The sequence below is a fragment of the Epinephelus fuscoguttatus genome, linkage group LG8 (genome assembly GCF_011397635.1).
Source record: "Epinephelus fuscoguttatus linkage group LG8, E.fuscoguttatus.final_Chr_v1".
NCBI classification, from domain to species: Eukaryota; Metazoa; Chordata; class Actinopteri; order Perciformes; family Serranidae; genus Epinephelus; species Epinephelus fuscoguttatus.
Genome location: NC_064759.1, coordinates 14897851 through 14917854, shown reverse-complemented (window position 1 = coordinate 14917854; position 20004 = coordinate 14897851). Strand labels below are relative to the sequence as shown.

The following is a 20004-nucleotide window of genomic DNA, read 5'->3' as shown; positions in this document are numbered from 1 at the left end:
GAAGTCAAAGAACTCATCAAATTGATTCTTAACAAAGATGGTTTCTGTCATATTACGTAGTCCTTATCACCCTGATGTAGGTTCGTGCTTCTTTTTCATTAGTTGTTTGATGGTTTAAAAAGGTGTTGTGACATCCTGACTGACAGCTATGTGTGCCAACTGTTGTGCTTATGATGAATGGCGCTGCTCGAGATTGGTTGGACGGGTGTATGGGCAGGTAGAACTAGGTCAATTTCCGGTTTTGCCAGTCCAATCCGGTGTACAAGCTTTGATTTTACGCAAACCAGCTTAACTGACTTTTGTCAGTGGCCTACATTAGCAACCTGTGTTGACAGCGTCACAACACTAATTCAAACGTGTATTGGATTAATAAAAAGCAATATGGCAACGTGATTAACACAATTTATGTTTATAAACTGTCCAACGGAGCCACTACTGTCTTACAGGCTGTGGCCAAAGCACCAGCAAGATGAAGGAAATCATATTTCAGCAGTTCATGTGTTTTTTGGGGTGACGAGAGACATGGCAGAGTTAGTCTCTCAAGAAACTACAAGAAGCTATTGTAAAACTGCACCTATATGACAAGATTTTGGATTTGAAGCCTGCATGAAGTTGAAATGAGGAATTACCTCCTTCTTTCACTACATAAACTTTAACACAGTGGAAGCTGACGCGAGTGAGATCACCAGTGGGCTGAAAGTTTCTGTTGGCCTTCGCTAATAACAAGCTAGGCTACTTGCTGTTGGTGATTTTATGTCATTTCCAGCAAATATCACAATATAAAATATGTTTTCTGTTTTAAAAGTAATGTTACAAATGCAAGAAGATATCAAGTAGACTATTCACCATCTTCTAATTGGTTATGTCTCCAGTCTGATCTGAAGCACACAGATGATGTTGATGTGTGTATGTAAAGGATTCAGTGTGGCCAGCAAGCTTTGATGCTACATGATGCTATGTACACGACAGTCACATGCTAGCTGTTGCTGGGACCAGTGTCATTATGGCCCACTCAGAAGTTGCTGTTTGGTTTAACATCAAACCGGTTTGAAAAAAAAATTCACACCCACCCCACAGACTATGCTTGTAACCAACAAATAATATTCCTCCTGCGCCCACCTCCCCCTTTATTTCCTCTCCTCTCTTATAGCCAATAAAAAGACCTACAAACCTCTTAACCATCACCATTTGCCCTCTCCTACACACCATTATTCCGTCACAATCGAAACACCTTACAGCCATCGCTCTCTCCACACCTCTGACTCCCTGCATCCACTTCAACGTCCTCTCATTCATCTACCCCCCCGTCCTCCATTCACCCCCCATGCTAGTGCTATTCTGCCGCTCGTTTCTCTGTCTTGTCATTTTAAGCATAACCTTCTCTTTGCCCCTCCATTGTCCTAATTATTTTCCCTCTCCTCCCCTCCCCTCCCCATAGTTCTCACCATCTCCCACCAGCTGCAGCAGGGCCAGGTCAAGAGGACGTTTCCAGCGTGAGTTTTTGTGCAGGGCGATACCGTAGCCTGTGGTGGCAAAAACCTTCCCCGAGCCTATGGTCATCACCTTGGAAAAAGGACAATGCGCAGATATTAACAAAAAAAAAAAAAAATGAACAAGAGACAAAGATGTTGAATCTAGTGTGTGAGCAAAAGTGCCTGTATGGGTTAGTCCTCACCTTACAACCTTCGTCCTTCCTGGCCATATAGTTCAATACTGCAGCATCATAAATAAAAGCATCCAGTTTCCTGTAAAGGGATCAAGAGAGAATTCATTCATCATTTAATGGGAGAGAGGGAGCAGAGGGATGGAGAGAGCAGCTGAGGCAGGAGAGGAGGAGGAGGAGGAGGCATAAAGGTGGATCTCTACAATGTACCTGGGAAGAGAGTCAGGGTGCAAAAATATTCGGCAGACAGGCGCACAGAATGATAGAGAGGGCATGAAAAGTTAAATCATAACAAGAAGAAAGGGAGGATGGGTGGAATAGTAAAGCAGGCTTGGCGGAAAAGAGTGGAAACACAAGGAGAATAAAATAAGGCAGAGATCAGGGAAAGATGTGTGAGTAAGAGGGAGCAGGAAGGTGGTGGAGGAGGAGGCGGAGGGGAGGAGGAGGAGGATGGGGATTTATACGGTGCGAAGAGCGCGGTGACAGGGAGAGAGGGAAAGAGTGGAGGGTGGGGGGAGATTTACACACTTCAGGGGGGAAAGACATGGGATAGAGCCAGAGAGTGATGAGGATTATAAAGTTTAAATACAGACACACCGAGAAAACACACTGGGAGGGGAAAGAATGGACCAAAGAAGAGAAGGAGAAAAGAGAGAAATGGTAAGATAAGAGGCCAGATGAGACATGAGAGGAAGAAAAGATAAGTACTGAGGAAGAGGAGAAAAGACAAGCAGGAAAAAAGCAAGAGTTTCTCATTTTTTTGTGCATGTTAACACTGGGAGTTATAATTGTGGTGTCAAGGCAATGGGGAGGGAGGAATGATGACAGAGGCTTAGGATAAAGTAAACTGGGATTATCCAACACATGACGGGTGATAGAGATTCTACGAGAAACTGAAGGGGGAAATGCTGCTCGCACTGTGTGGGCGGGTGGAGATAGCGCTGAAGGTGGAGAGAGAGAGGGAGTAAAGGTGAGAGAATCTGTGCAGGAAGGCAAGGAGTGTGATAAAAGATGTGAAATGTTAGTTGGAGTTGAAAAGCACGCTACTGTGTACGATGGCCTGCTAGTGAGACAGTGAGAACATGAAATAAAATCACACAAAATTAATGGCAGCAGGTATGACTCCAACAAAAACAAAATTATAAAATGATAAACCATATTAGGTGATTTCTCTTTAACAAACTGACAGAAATAAAATGAATAGTGTTTGAACTGTGACTGTTTTGTTTCACTGCTGTTTCCAATGTAAAAAACAAAGTTTCAATCTCAACTATAAGCAAACATACTGTAGACAAAAAATCCTTTAAGTGCTGAGAGGAATGGCAATTTGAACACCTACTCGATAAAGATGGTGTGATACAATCGCTCCAAAACAGCTACTAAATTGACTTTGTTGTGAGATTGTATTGTACAGTATCTAAGAGTGGTCAGTATCAGTTCAAGGTGCCCATGTTTCATCTGAAGACAACTGGAGCGTTCTGTCAGAAATCAATCACTCTCTGACCTCAACCTGTTTCCACTTGAACAGATTTTTTTCTCCTACATGTTCACCTATATGAGAGTGTTACAAGGCTGCTGTTGCTCAATCCAGAGCAGGCAAAACCTAAAAAAATTCAGAAGATGTAAAGAAGTGTCAAACCTGTAATATATATATATATATATATATATGTATAAAAAATAAGTTTTACAAGTTTACACATTTTTTTGCTAATTAAAGGAGCTCTATAAAAAATTCACAGTGTATGAGTTGTCTGGAAATGGTTCTCAACATGGAGGTGGCTGAACCTGCGGCTAGCAGCTAACAATGCTAACTCCATAAAAAGCGCTAAACAACAGCAACAGTGCTGACAGAGCTAACGGTGTTAAACAGGGGGAACCGGAGGATAGGCACTATGCTGCAACAACCACAGTATCAGCATGATCAGCTGTATGAGTACATTGCAAAGCCACAATGATGACCTAGCCATAGTACTAACGAGCATGCACGGCTGGACTAGCTTACCAAAACAAACCACAGAGAAGCTCAGATAACAGCACATACAGAGGGAGTGTGACTTAATTCTCTGCTCGGGAAGTCATCACAAATAGTGGCTTGTTACTACATTAACGCTCTAAATGTAGCATACAAGGACAAAAAATTAACCTTTTTGCATATTTATTTAATTTGAACCACAGGTATCTGAATGATGGATAACCCTGTTTCTTAGCTTTCAGGCAGAGAACCATTCAGATCTCAGATACAAGCAGCTGAAATATGTTTTTTCCATGGGGTGGCTGGGCTCATCCTTAGAGATAGGGTAAGGAGAGTAAGGAGCTCGGACATCCGGAAGGAGTATCATTCATCAAGTATCATTTGAGGTGGTTCAGGCATCTGATCAGGATGCCTCCTGGGCACCTCCAGTTAGAGGTGTTCCAAGCATGTCCAACTGGTAGGAGGCCCCGGGGCAGACCCAGAACATGCTGGAGGGATTACATATCTCATCTGGCCTGGGAACGCCTTAAGGCCCGAACATACTCGGGCGTACTATAAGCGGAACGGACGCCAAGTCATTCAGGCTTCCATAGTCGAGCGCACTTCCGCGTTGTAATTTCCTGTAAAAATGTCCGTGAAAAATCCCCATGATGTTAAAAATACATGCCGAGCAGTCACTGGTGCGCGGAGTAGAGCCTGCGCGGTCGTAAAATCTGAGCTTTGCGCACACAGGCCTTGCGGACGTCCGCTTTGAGTCCGCGCGGACCTCCATGGAGTCTGTTCCGCCCAAGTATGTTCGGGCCTTTAGAGTCCCCCAGGAGGAGCTGGAAAGTGTTGCTGGGGAGAGGGACGTCTGGGGTGCTTTGCTTGGCCTGCTGCTCTTGCGACCTATCTGTGGATGGATTCAGATATGTTTGATTTTGAAGAGGATATCTGTATCTTTTGGTGGATTGGTGGTCCAGTATGGGTAAATTTTAGGGCCCTTGACTCCTGGTTGGTTAATCAAGCCATGTTCTAACACTCTCCTACATATGTTAACATGAGGGACAAAATTTGTTCAAACCAAAAGGGATGAGGTCAGAAACAGACTGATGGGGATCACTCTCTGAGAGAAATGTCATGTTTCAGTAGATGATGTCATTTTTAAACAACTGTTATTGAATCGTTAAGTTTAACCATGACAAGCATTTATCAGAACTTCATGACAAATGTAGTTTAGAGTCCACCAATTGAGAAAGAAATCATTAAGAGAATCCAGATTTGTTATGGTTGTTGGAAGGCAATCCACTGAGTTGACTTTATTCTAAGCAGATATTTGTTTTGGTTAGATTTATTAGAAAAGAAAGCATTGTCACTAAGACAGAGTATCTTGTATCCTTCATAGTCGGGGAATTCTGTTAAGTAAATTGGGTCTTTTTAAACGTTTTCTTTTTGAAATCTAAGCAGTCAACTTTCCCTCCCCCTAGCATTTCCAAGTGGTATTACTACTAGCACCACTGTCGCAAAGACAACCAGATCACTTCCAGTTTTCTTCAGAACCTAGCAACTATATTCACATCATCAAGCATTCATTGATCCACTGCGGCACAGTTTGTTCTGTAAGCTGTTTTTCTCTTTTTTCTTTGGTCATGTTACCAATTTCAGTATTGCAACGTTATAGACATAGACAGCCCAGTTTTGTGAAAAAATAATCTTTCCAGCTTTGAAATACTTCTTTAAAGTAAAAAAAAAAAACAAAAAACAAAAAAAAAACAAAAAAAAAAAACTTTTCTCTTTCAGCGTTAAAACTATTGGATCAGTACATAATAATTTGTGATGGGAGCATCTTGGTTGTATTTGTCTTGTAAGCTTATATATAGATTTTATGTCTCAAGCAAAGAACAATATAGTTTTATATTTGCCTGAGGGAAGTCTGAACAATTTGAACAACTTGCCCAAATCTAACACACAATAATTTGCCAGTATGCTTCAATGGAAACTCAGCTACTGGAAACTAAAAAAGCGAGATGTGAAGAGAGAAAAAAGATCTTAGCAGGATGCATGAAAATCATATAAAAGCAGACAGACCCGGTCTTGAGGTTCAGTATGGCGTCCTCCACTCCTCTCTGGTTGTATTTGCCCATGTACTGGTGCATGTCTGGGTAGTTGGAGCGGATGTTTTTTTCTGTGCTCCCGTTGGGCACCGTGCCAAACTTCAGAGGTGGGTACTGCTCCTCGGGATGCTGAAACTAGCAGAGCAAAGGGAGGCGAGGGAGGGAGACGGAAGGGGCATGAGACACACCAGGCTGTGCACCAATCTGTCTGACCTATTTCTGTCCACTTCCCAGACTAACTTACAACACTCCATGCACAGTCAAATCTTTGAAAAGAGAGCAGTCTGTGGACTTAAAGTAGCATTTAGAACTGTCTTATAAGTATTCAAGAACTGTGGTAATTGAGTTACGTTAAATGAGATTTTATTCATTTCTGAATTCCTGTGCTTTAATCAATTTAACATTCAAATGCATGGGATTTGGCTCACTCTAAGACTTTAATTCTCCTTCTGCTTTCCCTACTTAATCAGTATTCAAGCAACGAGGTACCTTCTTGTCCGAGAGGCCTGACACTGTGTCAATGTACTCCTCCTGGATCATAAAGGCAGCCAGGTTAGCAGTGTAGGAGGCCAGAAAGATGACAGCAAAGAAGGCCCAGATCAGCACCATGATCTTGCTGGTGGTTCCTCTGGGGTTCTCCACTGGCACGGAGTTGTTGAAGACAATAGCCCACAAAAGCCATACAGACTTTCCTATCGTGAAAGTAGACCCTCCAGACTCTGGCCAAAATGATGAAGTGGGAAAAAGACAGAATGAAAAAGAGAGAGTGTAATGAGTGGTTGTAACATTAACTTTTTTTTCCAGCCAGTACACAGCACAATAGTCTATTCAGTAGTGACTGGCTGCAGATGAAGCAGCTGATTCAAATTAAACTTCCCTGAATGATCTTGTAAAAATGGGTTTACTGGATATGAAAATACCTGGCAGGCTTTTTGACACCAAAGCTCATAAGGCGTCGACTATACATTTGGACGACGGCAGCTTTCAATTCAGCTGCTACGTGATCTTACAAATGATTAAACCACATGGTGCAAATCACCATTGAAAGGGCTCAAACACTCCTTCCTTTATACAACAGGAGTAAAGGAGGAAGGAAGGAGAGAGATGTGAGTGAATGAGAGGGATATATGGGAGGATGACAGAGAAGTAAAATTATGTAGAGCACAGCAATCATGCAGTAAAAGAGGCGAGTCGGGTTGGGTATTGGACCGAGGCATCAGGCATACTGAGTATCACAGGGGTACAAACTATGCTGTTGAATAATAAATGGCTGCTTCAATATCGAGAATACTTGGATGCAGTTCAACATACTGTAGGTATAATTTCCACTTCGCCTCACTCACAGACAAGGATTCAGGGCAGCACATTCAAAGTCCAATCCCATTTCTTATTTTTACCCCCACTCCTCGTTTTTGAGTGTCCGTTTGCCCCTCAGAATAGAGTTAAAAGCGTGAGTGGTTCTAATCTTCCCCTTTGAAATGGGACAACCGTTCAAGACCCTGATAAGTCAACGGTCATCTTCGATGGCATTTATGTAAACAGATTCAACTACGGCAATAATGACATTATCAAAATTATATTTGCCATTTATCTGATGGAGATAGGAAAGCATGGACACTTGAAATTCGTTCACAACTTAAGTTTCATGCTATCAATCGATAGTTAGATGCCCGAAATAGTGTCTGTGGTCTGTGGCTTTACAGCTGTCATGCAACATGGTGTAGCTTTTTATTTCTGGCGTTTGCATTTGTGCTTCAAAAATCATAAAAGTGGTGTTAATCTGTTAAGATTATCTTGCTGAACAAAATGTGTGAGTATCATAAGCTTTCATTGGCTACAAAGCTTATTTTCTGCATTAATCCAAAATCCAATGGAAAAATACCATGTGCTTTTTGTAGTGGGAAACTGGGTTGTGTTCATTTCCATGTTGGCCTACAAATAAACATCATCCCTGCAGCGCTCTATTACTTGGCCACTAGTGATGCTCTGTAGGCTAAGATTAGCAACCTGTGCTCCAACCCTGCCAGCCTGCACTGATATTAGAGCAGCAGTGGGACTGTCATGCACAAATCAGCAATGACAATGTAGTGTTAGCTAGCTAGCTTGTTGGCTACTATGACATCAGCATACTACTTTGTTATGCTTGTTATAAAGAAAATGATCATAATACATCAAAACAGCATTAAACTAAAACAATAGATCGTTTTACTGTTAGTAAACAGTATGGCGTTTTTTGGTGGGCGGGGCTTAGCTGGAGCCAAGACAACACTCCACAAACGTTCGCTAGCGCTAGCTAGGGAGTTCTGTTGGCTTGTTTTAGACAAAGGAGGAAGATGATGCAAGTGCTGCATTAGAAATAATTATTCCCAGTGCCAGCATGCACTTAGGCACAAACTGGACTGTTTGTAAGTTCGGAGCGCTGTCTGAATGAACCAAACTCTCGGAGTGGCTGAGCGCAGTTTTGGCACTTTGCCTGAGGAGCAACAGAGTGCAGAGAAGTGAATGTGTGATTAACTTAATCATTCATTAATTCATATAGAAATATAATGGTCTGTTTCTTTGACCAGCAGGGCTCTCATTTTAGTGTAGAGCGCACTGTCAGGTGCGGGGACGCAAGTGTTACTTGAAAGTGTTACTGACCAACAGGACCAGACTTGCTGACCTGTATACTCTCACTCATTGGATGGATGATTTCACAGGAAGCTTTGTGGCTGATTACTCTACCAATCTCACAAAGGAGTATAACACGAGAATGTCTTTGTTTTTTTTTTCGTTTGTTTTGCTATAGAAGCTAATGTTAGCTAATGCACCAAAAATTTAGCATTAAAGAAGTCCAGTATTCCTCTTAATACATTCTCAATTTCTGATGATATGGACATGATAACCCTTAATACACATAACATTATTCATCCCTACAACAGGAAATACTTTTCCCTAACCTGATATGAAGTGTGCGCTGCACATACGTGCATTTTTCATGGTCGCCTCCATCCAGTCTTTTCATCTTATTGCATTTAACCATAATTGTCTTTGTTTTTGTTGACGGGCAGTGGCAGCTGGTATGTGGTCAAATTTAAGTTTTGAGCCATGACTCCTTCTGTTCTGGCTCCCAATAACACAACAAGACGACATTTTGAGACTCCTATGTAGCCTACAGCCCTGTGGTGGCAAGTCATGTTTTGCCTCCAGATAACAAACTGACAAAAGGGTGTGTACGACAACAATCATAGTTTTATAATCTTTATCACTAAAGAAAATACATTCGTGGGATTTCTTCTGTTGGTTGGGCAGCCATCTTGCAGATGATTTCACATAACACTGAGGTTTGAAGTGTGCCTCTAAAACAACTCTATTTGGAGGACCATGTAGTCGAAACACTTCACCCTAGTTCTCTATCCCAACAACAATCAGGACACTCTACCCCTAGACATGAACACACAAAATGGAGGGTTAAGAGCTATCTGGTGGGGGCAAGGGGTGTACTGGGATCGAGCCAAAATGTCAACTGGTTCAATGTGAATGGGACTGACCAATCAGAGAGCAAGAAAATAAATTCACTAGAGACAACAAAGTTCATTATCATATAATGTCAAAAACATTTTGACTTTGAAGTCCTTTAACCACAGTCCAGGAGTGTGTTTAGTGTTTGTCCATTTGATTCATGTGGCAACAGTGATGGACTGCACGCAGGCCCATCTGTCAGACTGGGAAAGACAGACAGCTTAGATCCATCACTCACTCTTGCCGGTCTGGAGACTGCGGTTGTAGCCCACAGGGCTGAAGAACTCAAAAATGAAGACGGTCACAGCCACTACGGTCAGGCACATGACGAACATCATCACCCACACTGCTGGACTGTAGGGCTCTGTGAAGGCAAACAAAATAAGATTTAAATTACCACATACAATAACAGCATAATAAACAGTTTTACTGCATTATTAAATCATTGTCATTGTTATCGTTATTATCAATAGAGGGGACAAGAGAGTTTCCTGGCACATTATGCACTGTATACACAGAGATGGGCCTTGTATGCTGAAAAAAATAATGTAGCAACCATTGGAGAAAACATATTCTCCAGAAGTCCATAAACACTGTTTCTCTTTTTTAACAATCATCTCAATGCAGTCTATAGGCCAATAACTGTTCTCCCGCTGGAGCCTTGAGTCTGCTGACAGAGTGAAACTACAAGTTGGGAAGACACGAGCGGCTAAGAAAAAGTAACGGCTAATCTAGATGTAAGGACCAGCAGCCAAAGACTGAGGCTCTTTATGCAAACTCAACACTTTACAATTAGATTAGATTCTGTACATCAGCTCGACGCCTCACACAAACACAGCTTCTTACCTAAGAAAGCGGATGGTGATACAGTTCCGTTGCTACGGGAGACCATGACACTGATCCCCGTCTCCACAAAAGGGACGGAGAAATCCACGACCTCTGACCTCTCCTCATTTATAGTCAGCGAGCCAATGGCCATGTCGGCTCGCTTGTAAACCACCTGAAGGGGACAAGAATCAGTGCTGAGAGAGAAATCTAATTATAGGTAATTCCTGTGGTGGTTACAGACAGACAAAGCCAATCTTTTACAGTTCACAAAGGTTTCTTTCCAGGTGAGATGGTGACATTTCTGCACCCTGACCCTTTGTACATTCTCAAATGTGCCTGCGTGAGAAAGGCCAGGGATTCAATCTGGTACAAATACTGAACACGTGTCTCTTGTGCATCTCTTTAGCATACAAAATGAGCGAGGGCCCTTCTCCTCCCTGCCACCATCTAGAAAAACCTGAAAACCGCTGTGTCTGCTGATTGTACAAGTGAAATGTTAATCTACATTAGACATGGCACATCCGCTCTTCAGAGCAAATCAGCAGAAAAATGAAGCAGAGCGGAAAGCAGAGCACCCTCCCCTCAACTTTGCCAAGTCTCTGGATTACCTGATCAAAGAATGGCAGGCTTTGGAACATCTGATCAAAAGACAGACATTAGTTTGAGAAAACAAAATTCACTTGGCCTTTTGCATGTGAAAATAGACTCGACAGACAGCTCTGGCCCCGGCTCAAGTTATAAATGATCGAGCAGGCGAGAGCGGTGGAACTGTTTTGGAACCCGTGACAACTGGCGTTTGGCAAGTTCCCTCTGGGACAAAGATAGAAACAGCAGGGCGCTTCAATGAAACAGCAGCCCCCGTATCGATCTCAGTATGTGTGTGAGCATGTGTGCGCTTGTTTGTTTGTACCTGTTTTTTTTTCTGCCAGCATCTCTGTGTCTTTCTTGATGGCGGATCATGGACCTCAGTGCGTATTGCAGAGAAAATATCAAGGACTAATCGCAACTAGCCAGGGGGGCGTCTGACAATGTGTGTGTCTTTGTGCTTCTGTGTGTGAAAAGGGATGTGTCTCTGCAGATGAACATACTGTAGGAAAGTGTTTGCAGGGAAGAGTGTTCGCTGCGTGTGTTAACACCATGCTTGTCCATCTAATTTGTGTAACTGCATTTTTTGCCCTCTATTACAATTTTGTGTGTCTGCGCATTTGTGTGTGCATGTTTGAGTGTGTGTGTGTGTGTGTGTGTGTGTGTGTGTGTGTAATAAATGACAGCTGTCTGATTGCCGGCAGTGGTTAAGTGGCCATAACTCTCACAGCGATTGATGTGACACATAGCGTTTAACTGCTCACCCAGGACGCTGGAGCACACACAGAGGAATGCTACTATGCGGCTTGTTGGCTAAAAATGCAACACAAAATACGCAGAGGCACAAATGTAAAACTCACACACACACACACACACACACACCTTTCACACATACCCCAGTGATATGGGACCGACATCGAGAACACATTTCTCACAAAGGCAGACAGGCAGAACCACGGGCACCCACACACATACACACACACATAAACAAAGACTTGCCTCTCCAATCATGCCGTTCCAAACCCCATCAATTTTCTTCCCATGCTTCCCATTGGTCACTAAGTAAAGGTCGTAGGTGAAGCCGACAATCTTGGCCAATCTCTTGAGGATGTCAATGCAGAAGCCCTTGCAGCACTGCTTCATGGGAGCCACACCCTCGTGGATGGCACTGTGAGTGATTCACAGAGAGAGGAAAAGAAACGGGTAAAAATCAAAGTAAAAGTGTCAAAGAAAAATCGTTAAAAACTGTTGGTGTGTAACAGAGCGAAAGAAAGGAAAGGAAAGGAAAGGAAAGGAAAAGAGAAGGTGAGGGAGAAAGAAGGTGAGGGAGAAAAAAAGGAAAGGGAAGGAAAAGGAAAGGAAAAAAGAAAGGAAAGGAATGGAAAGGAAAGGAGAAGGAAAGCAAAGCAAAGCAAAGCAAAGGAAAGGAAAGGAAAGGAAATGGGAGGGTGAGGGAGAAGGAGAGGGCTAGGAAAGGAAAGGAAAGGAAAGGAAAGAGAAGGAAAAGGATAAGAAAGGAAAGGAAAGGAAAAGGAAAGGAAAGGAAAGGAGAAGGAAAGGAAAGCAAAGGAAAGGAAAGGAAGTGGGAGGGTGAGGGAGAAGGAGAGGGCTAGGAAAGGAAAGGAAAGGAAAGGAAAGGAAAGGAAAGGAAAGGAAAGGAAAGAGAAGGAAAAGGATAAGAAAGGAAAGGACAGGGAAGAAAATGAGAGGGTGAGGGAGAAGAAGAGGGCTAGGAAAGGAAAGGAAAGGAAAGGAAAGGAAAGGAAAGGAAAGGAAAGGAAAGGAGAAGGTGAGAGAGAAGGAAAAGGATAAGAAAGGAAAGAACAGGAAAGAAAATGAGAGGGTGAGGGAGAAGGAGGGGGCTAGGAAAGGAAAGGAAAGGAAAGGAAAGCAAAGGAAAGGAAAAGAGAAGGTGAGGGAGAAAGAAAGGAAAGGAAAGGAAAGGAAAGGAAAGCAAATGAAAGGAGAAGGAAAGCAAAGGAAAGGAAAGGAAAGGAAAGGAAATGGGAAGGTGAGGGAGAAGGAGAGGGCTAGGAAAGGAAAGGAAAGGAAAGGAAAGGAAAGGAAAGGAAAGGAAAGGAAAGCAAAGGAAAGCAAAGGAAAGGAAAGGAAAAGAAAAGAGAAGGTGAGGGAGAAAGAAAGGAAAGGAAAGGAAAGGAAAGGAAAGGAAAGGAAAGGAAAGGAAAGGAAAGGAAAGGAAAGGAAAGGAGAAGGAAAGCAAAGGAAAGGAAAGGAAAGGAAGTGGGAGGGTGAGGGAGAAGGAGAGGGCTAGGAAAGGAAAGGAAAGGAAAGGAAAGGAAAGGAAAGGAAAGGAAAGGAAAGGAAAGAGAAGGAAAAGGATAAGAAAGGAAAGGACAGGGAAGAAAATGAGAGGGTGAGGGAGAAGAAGAGGGCTAGGAAAGGAAAGGAAAGGAAAGGAAAGGAAAGGAAAGGAAAGGAAAGGAAAGGAAAGGAGAAAGAAAGAAGAATGAAATGGTCATAGAGGAGGAATGTTGTGGCCGAGCACTTGGTGACAGGTTTGATCGACCAGTGTAGGATAGGTGCTGTCATCCCCTCAGAAGCTGATGAACCATAAAGCTCCACTGTGGTCATATCTGATTCCAGACCCCTGAGTCATTCCACTGATCCTCTGGAGTGCAGTCTGTTATTGATCACGGCCAGGGAGTGAAGAGACCACAGTTCTGATAGGTGATTGATGTCACCTCAATTGGACGGCATCATGGGAGCTTAGGAACTCCATTCATAACATGGTTATAACTGAAGTAGAGAGGCTACTACTTTACTTGTTTTTATAACCACTTGTGAAAATCACAGTTTTGGGTGAAACAAGTCATCAGATCCGCCATGAAACACATCACCTTAAATCCAAAGGACTTATACCTGGCGTTAAGGGGTCGTCTGCAGGGCACTGAGTCACGGATGCAGGTCCCGGACGCGGCGTCTGCCAGCTCCACGATGACAAATGGCCTTTCTTCCAGCGTGACAACACGCAGGTGCTGGGCATCATCAGGTGGTTTAAGGAATGGCCCGTAGCGGGACCAGGCTGGGTACCGAAGCCTCAGCACGCCATTCTCCCACCAGCCTACCTGAGGGAACAGACAAGAGGAACATTAGAGCGAGACGGAGCACACACACACGTTTCGACCACAATCTGTATTTCTATTCTTTGAACAGATAGCACCTTTGATTGAGAACGAAGCAAATACCAAAACACGTCAACCCACGTTTTCTTTGTCTTAGTCTTTAGTAGAAACAGGGAATGTATTTAGTATTTTAGTAAAAATGTTTCAAAGTCTGATCTGTATGAGTAATAATTGTAATAATTACATCTGCATGTTACAACTCCTCCTTATGAGTACAATGTAGCAGAGGCACAGAAGTCTATGCTGCTATCTACTATGGAAATAAGTTACATTGACTTTTAGTGTTTTCATCCTGTCATGATTCGGGTTTTATGTTGTGTACGAAAGCCCTGAGAGGCAAGGTGATTTTTTTTAATTCTTTTTTTTTTTTTTTTTTGGTGGGCAATTTTGGCCAAAGATTATCTCTTAGGGTTTGAGACATCATCTCTGGGATGTTATCTCCAAAGTAGGGGATATTATCTCTTTGGTTACTGTATGTTTTGAATCTAAAATCTAATTCTTTTTCTTGAAATAAATGCATTGATTTGACCACACAATAACCCCAGAAAGGCTAAGGCTACTGTCAAAGAACACATTTACAAATTGCAGCACACATAACAATGTAGCACTGGCTGAGTGCTAAATTCTTTCTGAAGACAGGAGAAGTTATCATCATGTCCATAGGAGATAAACAATCCAATATCTAACCCCCCTTTAAAAAAAAATCACCCTGAAATCACCAAATGTTCATGCTTGTTTTGCTTTACTTTGTTCTATTGATCTGAATTCATGTAGGATTAGATCTGTATGTGACGTTACATTTATGTCTTTTTTGTTGTGAGTGGTTTTGTGAATGTTTGGACAAACTCGCTGTGTATGTTTTAGCTTTTCCAATATAAACCAAAGTTAAAACTTGATATCCATTCATTCATTCATCCATTTAGGGGTCACAAAGGGGCTGGAGCCTGTCCCAGCTGACACTGGGCAGCTACTGGTGATTCCAAGTTGCCTCATTTACGTTTCCTCCGAATCCAAATCAATGAAAAACCTGATATTGTTCAGAGGTTGTTTGAACTCTGCAGCTTTACTCAAGGACAGGACTTCTTGAGCAATATGTGCAGTTACCAGAGCTTAGCGAGCTATTGATTGTCAGTGAACGCCTTCTAACCATAGGCTGGCAAATGCTATTTGTTAAATCACAGCCATGTTTTGTCTACACTTGTGTAACGGCTTGAAGCTGGGCTGAGTATCTACGTATAATGTTGCCCATAACTGTTGCTGTTGATTAAATAAAACCTTATTATTAGATTGTGTACTGAAGCACCACTGCAAGCTGTAATGACAGTTATTACATAGTCATTCATACATTTTCCGTAACCGCCTATCCTGTTAGGGGCACCGGGGGGGCTGGAGCCTATCCCAGCTGACACTGGGCGAGAGGCAGGGTACACCCTGGACAGGTCACCAGACTATCACAGGGTTGACACATAGAGACAGACAACCATTCACGTTCATATTCACACCTACGGACAATTTAGAGTCACAAGTTACCCGCATGTCTTTGGACTGTGGGAGGAAGCTGGAGTACCTGGAGAAAACCCACGCTGACACGGGGAGAACATGCAAACTCTGCACAGAAGGGCTCCCCCACCCTGGAACCAGGAACCCTCTTGCTGTGAGATGACAATGCTAGCCACTGCATCACTGCGGTGCAGGTATGATTGCAAGGCTCAAACAAATGTGTTTTGTGTACATGCAAGGTACTGATATAGATCTGTGTATCTGATGCTACAGAACAGAAATGTTTAAATATAGAATTACTTACACACTTTAAGTGGAGTGTTTTGTATTGTGATTTATTGTTTGGCTTATTCTAATAATTGATATCATTGCCTACAACCTCTTTAATTTTCACTCTAATTATAAGTATGCGCTTGTAAACACTGTATTTGTCACACATTATAAAAACGAAATTTAAGAAAGCCACAGAATAAAACTATAAAATAAAAGCAGCCACTCTAAATTCATTCTAAAATAACTGTTCATTAAGTAGAATAAATAAGCCTATTTTGTTTACAATGATAACATACCATAACCTTATCAGTTTTCACACAGAGAGGGTACATTAACACATTTACAGTATTATACAGTCTCATACATGTACACATGCCCCTGTAATAAGCACTGTATCAGTCTTTGTTCACCTCTGCATAACAGAGACGGAGGGAAATAAATTGTGGAATACTGTATCACAAACTGTGGACCACAAAATGACTGCAGAGATGAATGGACATCTCCCTCCTGACAGTCTCAATAAAAACAGAATATAATAAGCTTCATAAAGGTTGTATTTACTGCAGGACTATGGTGCCGCTTTGAATTATATGGTACAGGTATTATACACTGTGCCCACTCACTGTATTTTTTAGAACACCAGGCCCTAAATATTCATTGTGATGTGGGCTGGGAGCAATTACCTGAACCGTTTGTGCATGTGCAGAGGCTACTCTGATTGATGGGGTTACAGTGGTTATCCAGATTTGTTTGTACTAGTCATCTACTTCATTGTCAAACCAGACATTGCCATGTAATTACATATAATGGCTTTGAGTAGGATGGAGGCAAGTAACTCACAGAATCATGCCTGCACAAACAATGGGCTTCACTGAGGGAGCTATGGTGACAGAGGTGTTTCTGCAGCAGGCAGAAATCCACATCTCTAACCTTCAGGACTTTTAATAGCCTGAGACTGAACTTAAAGGGACAGTTCAACCTAAAATCAAAAACAGAGATTTTTCTTCTTACCTGTAGAGCTGTTTATCAGTCTAGATTATTTTGATGTGAGTTGCTGAGTGTTGGAGATATCGGCTGTAGAGATGTCTGCCCTCTCACGACTATAATAGAAAATACCATTAAAATGAAACTCAATATCAATGTCTCTCTCCAGAAATCCTGACCCTGTTTCTCAAGGTAAACTACAGACCTTGTTGTGAGCAGTTCATGTAAGAGCTATTTTATGTCTAGCAGTGCCAGCCTGTGGCATGGGCAGTGTAGGCGAATGCTAAGGACGCCATTGTCCATCTGGGGCACGACAAATGGGAGAAGAACAAAAAATAAAATTTTTTATCTTTTACTATTCTTTACAAATACTATTACTATTATTATTTTTTAACTATTAAATAAGGCCACAACAACATAACTACATAGCAAAGCCTACTAAATAACAGAGAGGCCCCCTCCCCAGCTCGTCACACTTTATCTGCTCTCTGGGGGAGATGAGGAAGTTATCCAATGTCATGTGAACCCTGAAACACGCTGTATCATAATCATGTCAATACGACAAAAGCTCTCTGGTGCCCACTGCGCTACCATTACACTACTGAGAGGAGCGTATGTGAAAAAAGAGAAGATGAAATCAGCAGGAGGAGAGCTAGGTATCGTTACCTCTGAGCGCCAGAGGCCGTAACGAACAGCTCGCTGAGGTTCAAGCTATGTTCAGTAAAAGTTAGTATTTGGTGAAGGTAAATTAAAACGTAGTCTTGCAAAATGTAGTGTTTGGCGAGAAACTGAAATAAGTACAGCTTTCTGAAGAAGAAATTTGTTCATGTATTAACAGCACTATAAAATAGATATTAGAGAGGGAATTATGAGGTATCATATAAAGTAGAAAGGGTTATTGCTTATTATTGATGTTTTTTCTGTGAAAGAGGGTTATGTTAAAGGCTGCTTCATAAATGTGTATTATTGAATTTGTACTTATTTAAATGTAGTGTAACGAAGGAATGAATGACTTCAAAACTGTTCAATTTTTTCTTTTTTTTATAGTGGAGATTTACGTGTTTTCCTGGAACATAAAGAAAAATAAATAACAACAAATAAATTAAAGAAACACCAATATAAAAACATCAGTATCAGCTTTTGGTGAAATTGTTATTTTAAATATTGGTATCAGTATCGGCCCAGAATTTCAAAATCAGCTCATCTCTAGTTCAATTACAAAGTTAATTTGTACATTTTGTCATTATCTTAAAATGTCATAAATTATTTTATTGTTTATTCTTCTGAACAAGTTTATCTGCAATTCTTTTTATTGATTACTGATTATCATAACACATGTACAACATGTTGCTGAAACCAAATTAGCAAATATTTGTGTATATTTTTCTATATTTATCCTATTTTATCTTGTTTTTATTGTTCGCTAGGTTGTTTTTGGTAATAAATGTGCAGTACTTTGGGGAGGCTAGGACCACCACCTGCCAACCGTATCACCATGCAGACAGTAGTGTGTATCTACTGCTCATCTAACACCACTGAGCTAGCGAACGTTACAGCTCAGCCGAGAAGGACGCCATTAATGTTTACAACTCACACTGTTAAGAGCATGAGCCTCTCCTCAGTGAGTAGATGCACACCTCCTTCTGCACGGATGGAGGGTGAGAAAGAAAATAGTTCCTACACGAAACTGCTCACAAAAAGGTCTGTGGATTATCTTGAGTAACCAGGTCGTGATTTCTAGAAAGAAACATTGCTGTTGAGTTTTGAAATGTTTTTTTTTTGGCACTTTGAGCACCACAAGCTGAGTGCCAACTAGTTCCATTATATCAAGAGAAGGCAAACATCTCTACGGCTGATATCTCCAACAACTCACACCAAAATAATCCAGATTGATAAATAGCACTACAGTATAGAGAAAAGGTGTGTATTTTTGATTCTGGGGGTGAACTGTCCCTTTAAGGTTTAATCTTACTTGAGGGATTTTTATGTGACATGCTATGGCCAAACAGCATTTTTATTCATTGAAAAAGCCCATGTTCAGAGAGCAGCCTCATGCCTTCAAATTGGTCATTTTACTATGATTCCTAAAATCTGTTCAGGGATGATGTTGTGAGACCACATTGTTCTGTGTCCATTGTTGACCTGAAAATGTCTGTCAAGCATCCCTTTGGCTGTATCATTGTTTTCCCCTTCTCTTTGCATATGCTCTCTGGATGTGTTGGATGCTGGTGCCTGGCATATTCACACTTCAGAAAGCGGCACGAGGCAAAACCACACCCAAGGAGATTCAGAGCTGCCTGTTTTTGTTTTGTTGTTTGTGAACCCTCCTCTCGCAGCATCATTTGACACATCTTGGCACAATCGCCTGATAAAAGTCTCGTCTAAGTGTCATGACAAGTGTATCTGAGGCAACGTGCACAAAAGCAAGTGCACACACGTACTGTACGCTCACGCACACGCATCCAGAAATACATGAAGATATAAAGTCGACACACGCACACATAAAAAATACACCCAAGAATGTGAGTGCTTAAGCAGGCCAGTATAGTAATGTAAAGTTTGGCAGCCAGCCTGTCTGTGTAATGCAAGCGCTGGCAGGGAGAAGAGGAGGAGGTGGCAACAATGACAGTATTTCGACTGCACTTCGACCGCAGCTCCGCAACAGACATTCAATCAAAACACACTCGGGGAACACAGACAGAAAACAGATAGAGCTTACAGGAGAACACACCACTCTCTATCAGACAAATACCCAGAAAAATGCACACGCAAACGTCAGGGAAAGAACAGCCGAAAAATACCACTTCAGACTCTTCAAATTGCTGGAACATTTTGAGGCAGAGAAAGTGTTCTGGTTTGGAGCAAAAGTTTGAGGACTGGGAGCTGCTTGTAAACTAAAACTGAGCCTTTAGCGGCCGTGAGTGGCGTTAATAAATGTTCGTTAAATTACGCCAATATCCTGGAACACCTCGCTCTGTGGGCTGTATCTGTTGCTGAAACAAGCCATGCTAATGCTGGACAACCTTCAGTATTAGTCTGCAGTGTTTCAGTAAGCTAAGCTGGGTGCTCCCGGGCTCTAGGTAATGGTGCAGTCATTGTAAAGAGAACATTAAATATTCAGGGAGAGCCAACAGCGTGGATGTGCATAATAGGCAGATACAGGCGTCTTATCCTCATTGTGAGTGTGTGTGCAATAGGGTTTATGCAAGAGGGGTGTAAGCATATGTGTGTACGCGTACAGTATGTGCCCTCATTTGTGTGCACACACATGTGGATGTGTGTGCGTAAGTTCTCAGTGTGTGTGTGTGTGTGTGTGTGTGTGTGTGTGTGTGTGTGTGTGTGTGTATGTGGGCGGGTTTCGTACCCTGGGTTTGCACAGAGTCGAAGGACCAGCGCAGGAGCTTCTAATTGAAAGGGATTTGAGGGATATGGCAGGAGTCAGCATGTTACGACACGCTGAGA

At 42.1% G+C, this 20004-nt stretch overlaps 1 protein-coding gene across 1 annotated transcript in view; it reads right to left on the bottom strand.

Moving 5' to 3' along the window:
* LOC125893702 (glutamate receptor ionotropic, NMDA 2D) overlaps positions 1 to 20004 on the bottom strand; it is a 69246-nt gene that overhangs the window by 12530 nt on the left and 36712 nt on the right. Inside the window, exons 7-14 of the mRNA XM_049584558.1 lie at positions 13523 to 13728; positions 11642 to 11810; positions 10076 to 10229; positions 9468 to 9593; positions 6218 to 6447; positions 5703 to 5863; positions 1676 to 1745; positions 1446 to 1563 (exon numbers count right to left, since the gene is read on the bottom strand). Of these exons, the coding sequence (XP_049440515.1) occupies positions 1446 to 1563; positions 1676 to 1745; positions 5703 to 5863; positions 6218 to 6447; positions 9468 to 9593; positions 10076 to 10229; positions 11642 to 11810; positions 13523 to 13728 (1234 nt within the window). The remainder of the gene's footprint in view (positions 1 to 1445; positions 1564 to 1675; positions 1746 to 5702; positions 5864 to 6217; positions 6448 to 9467; positions 9594 to 10075; positions 10230 to 11641; positions 11811 to 13522; positions 13729 to 20004) is intronic.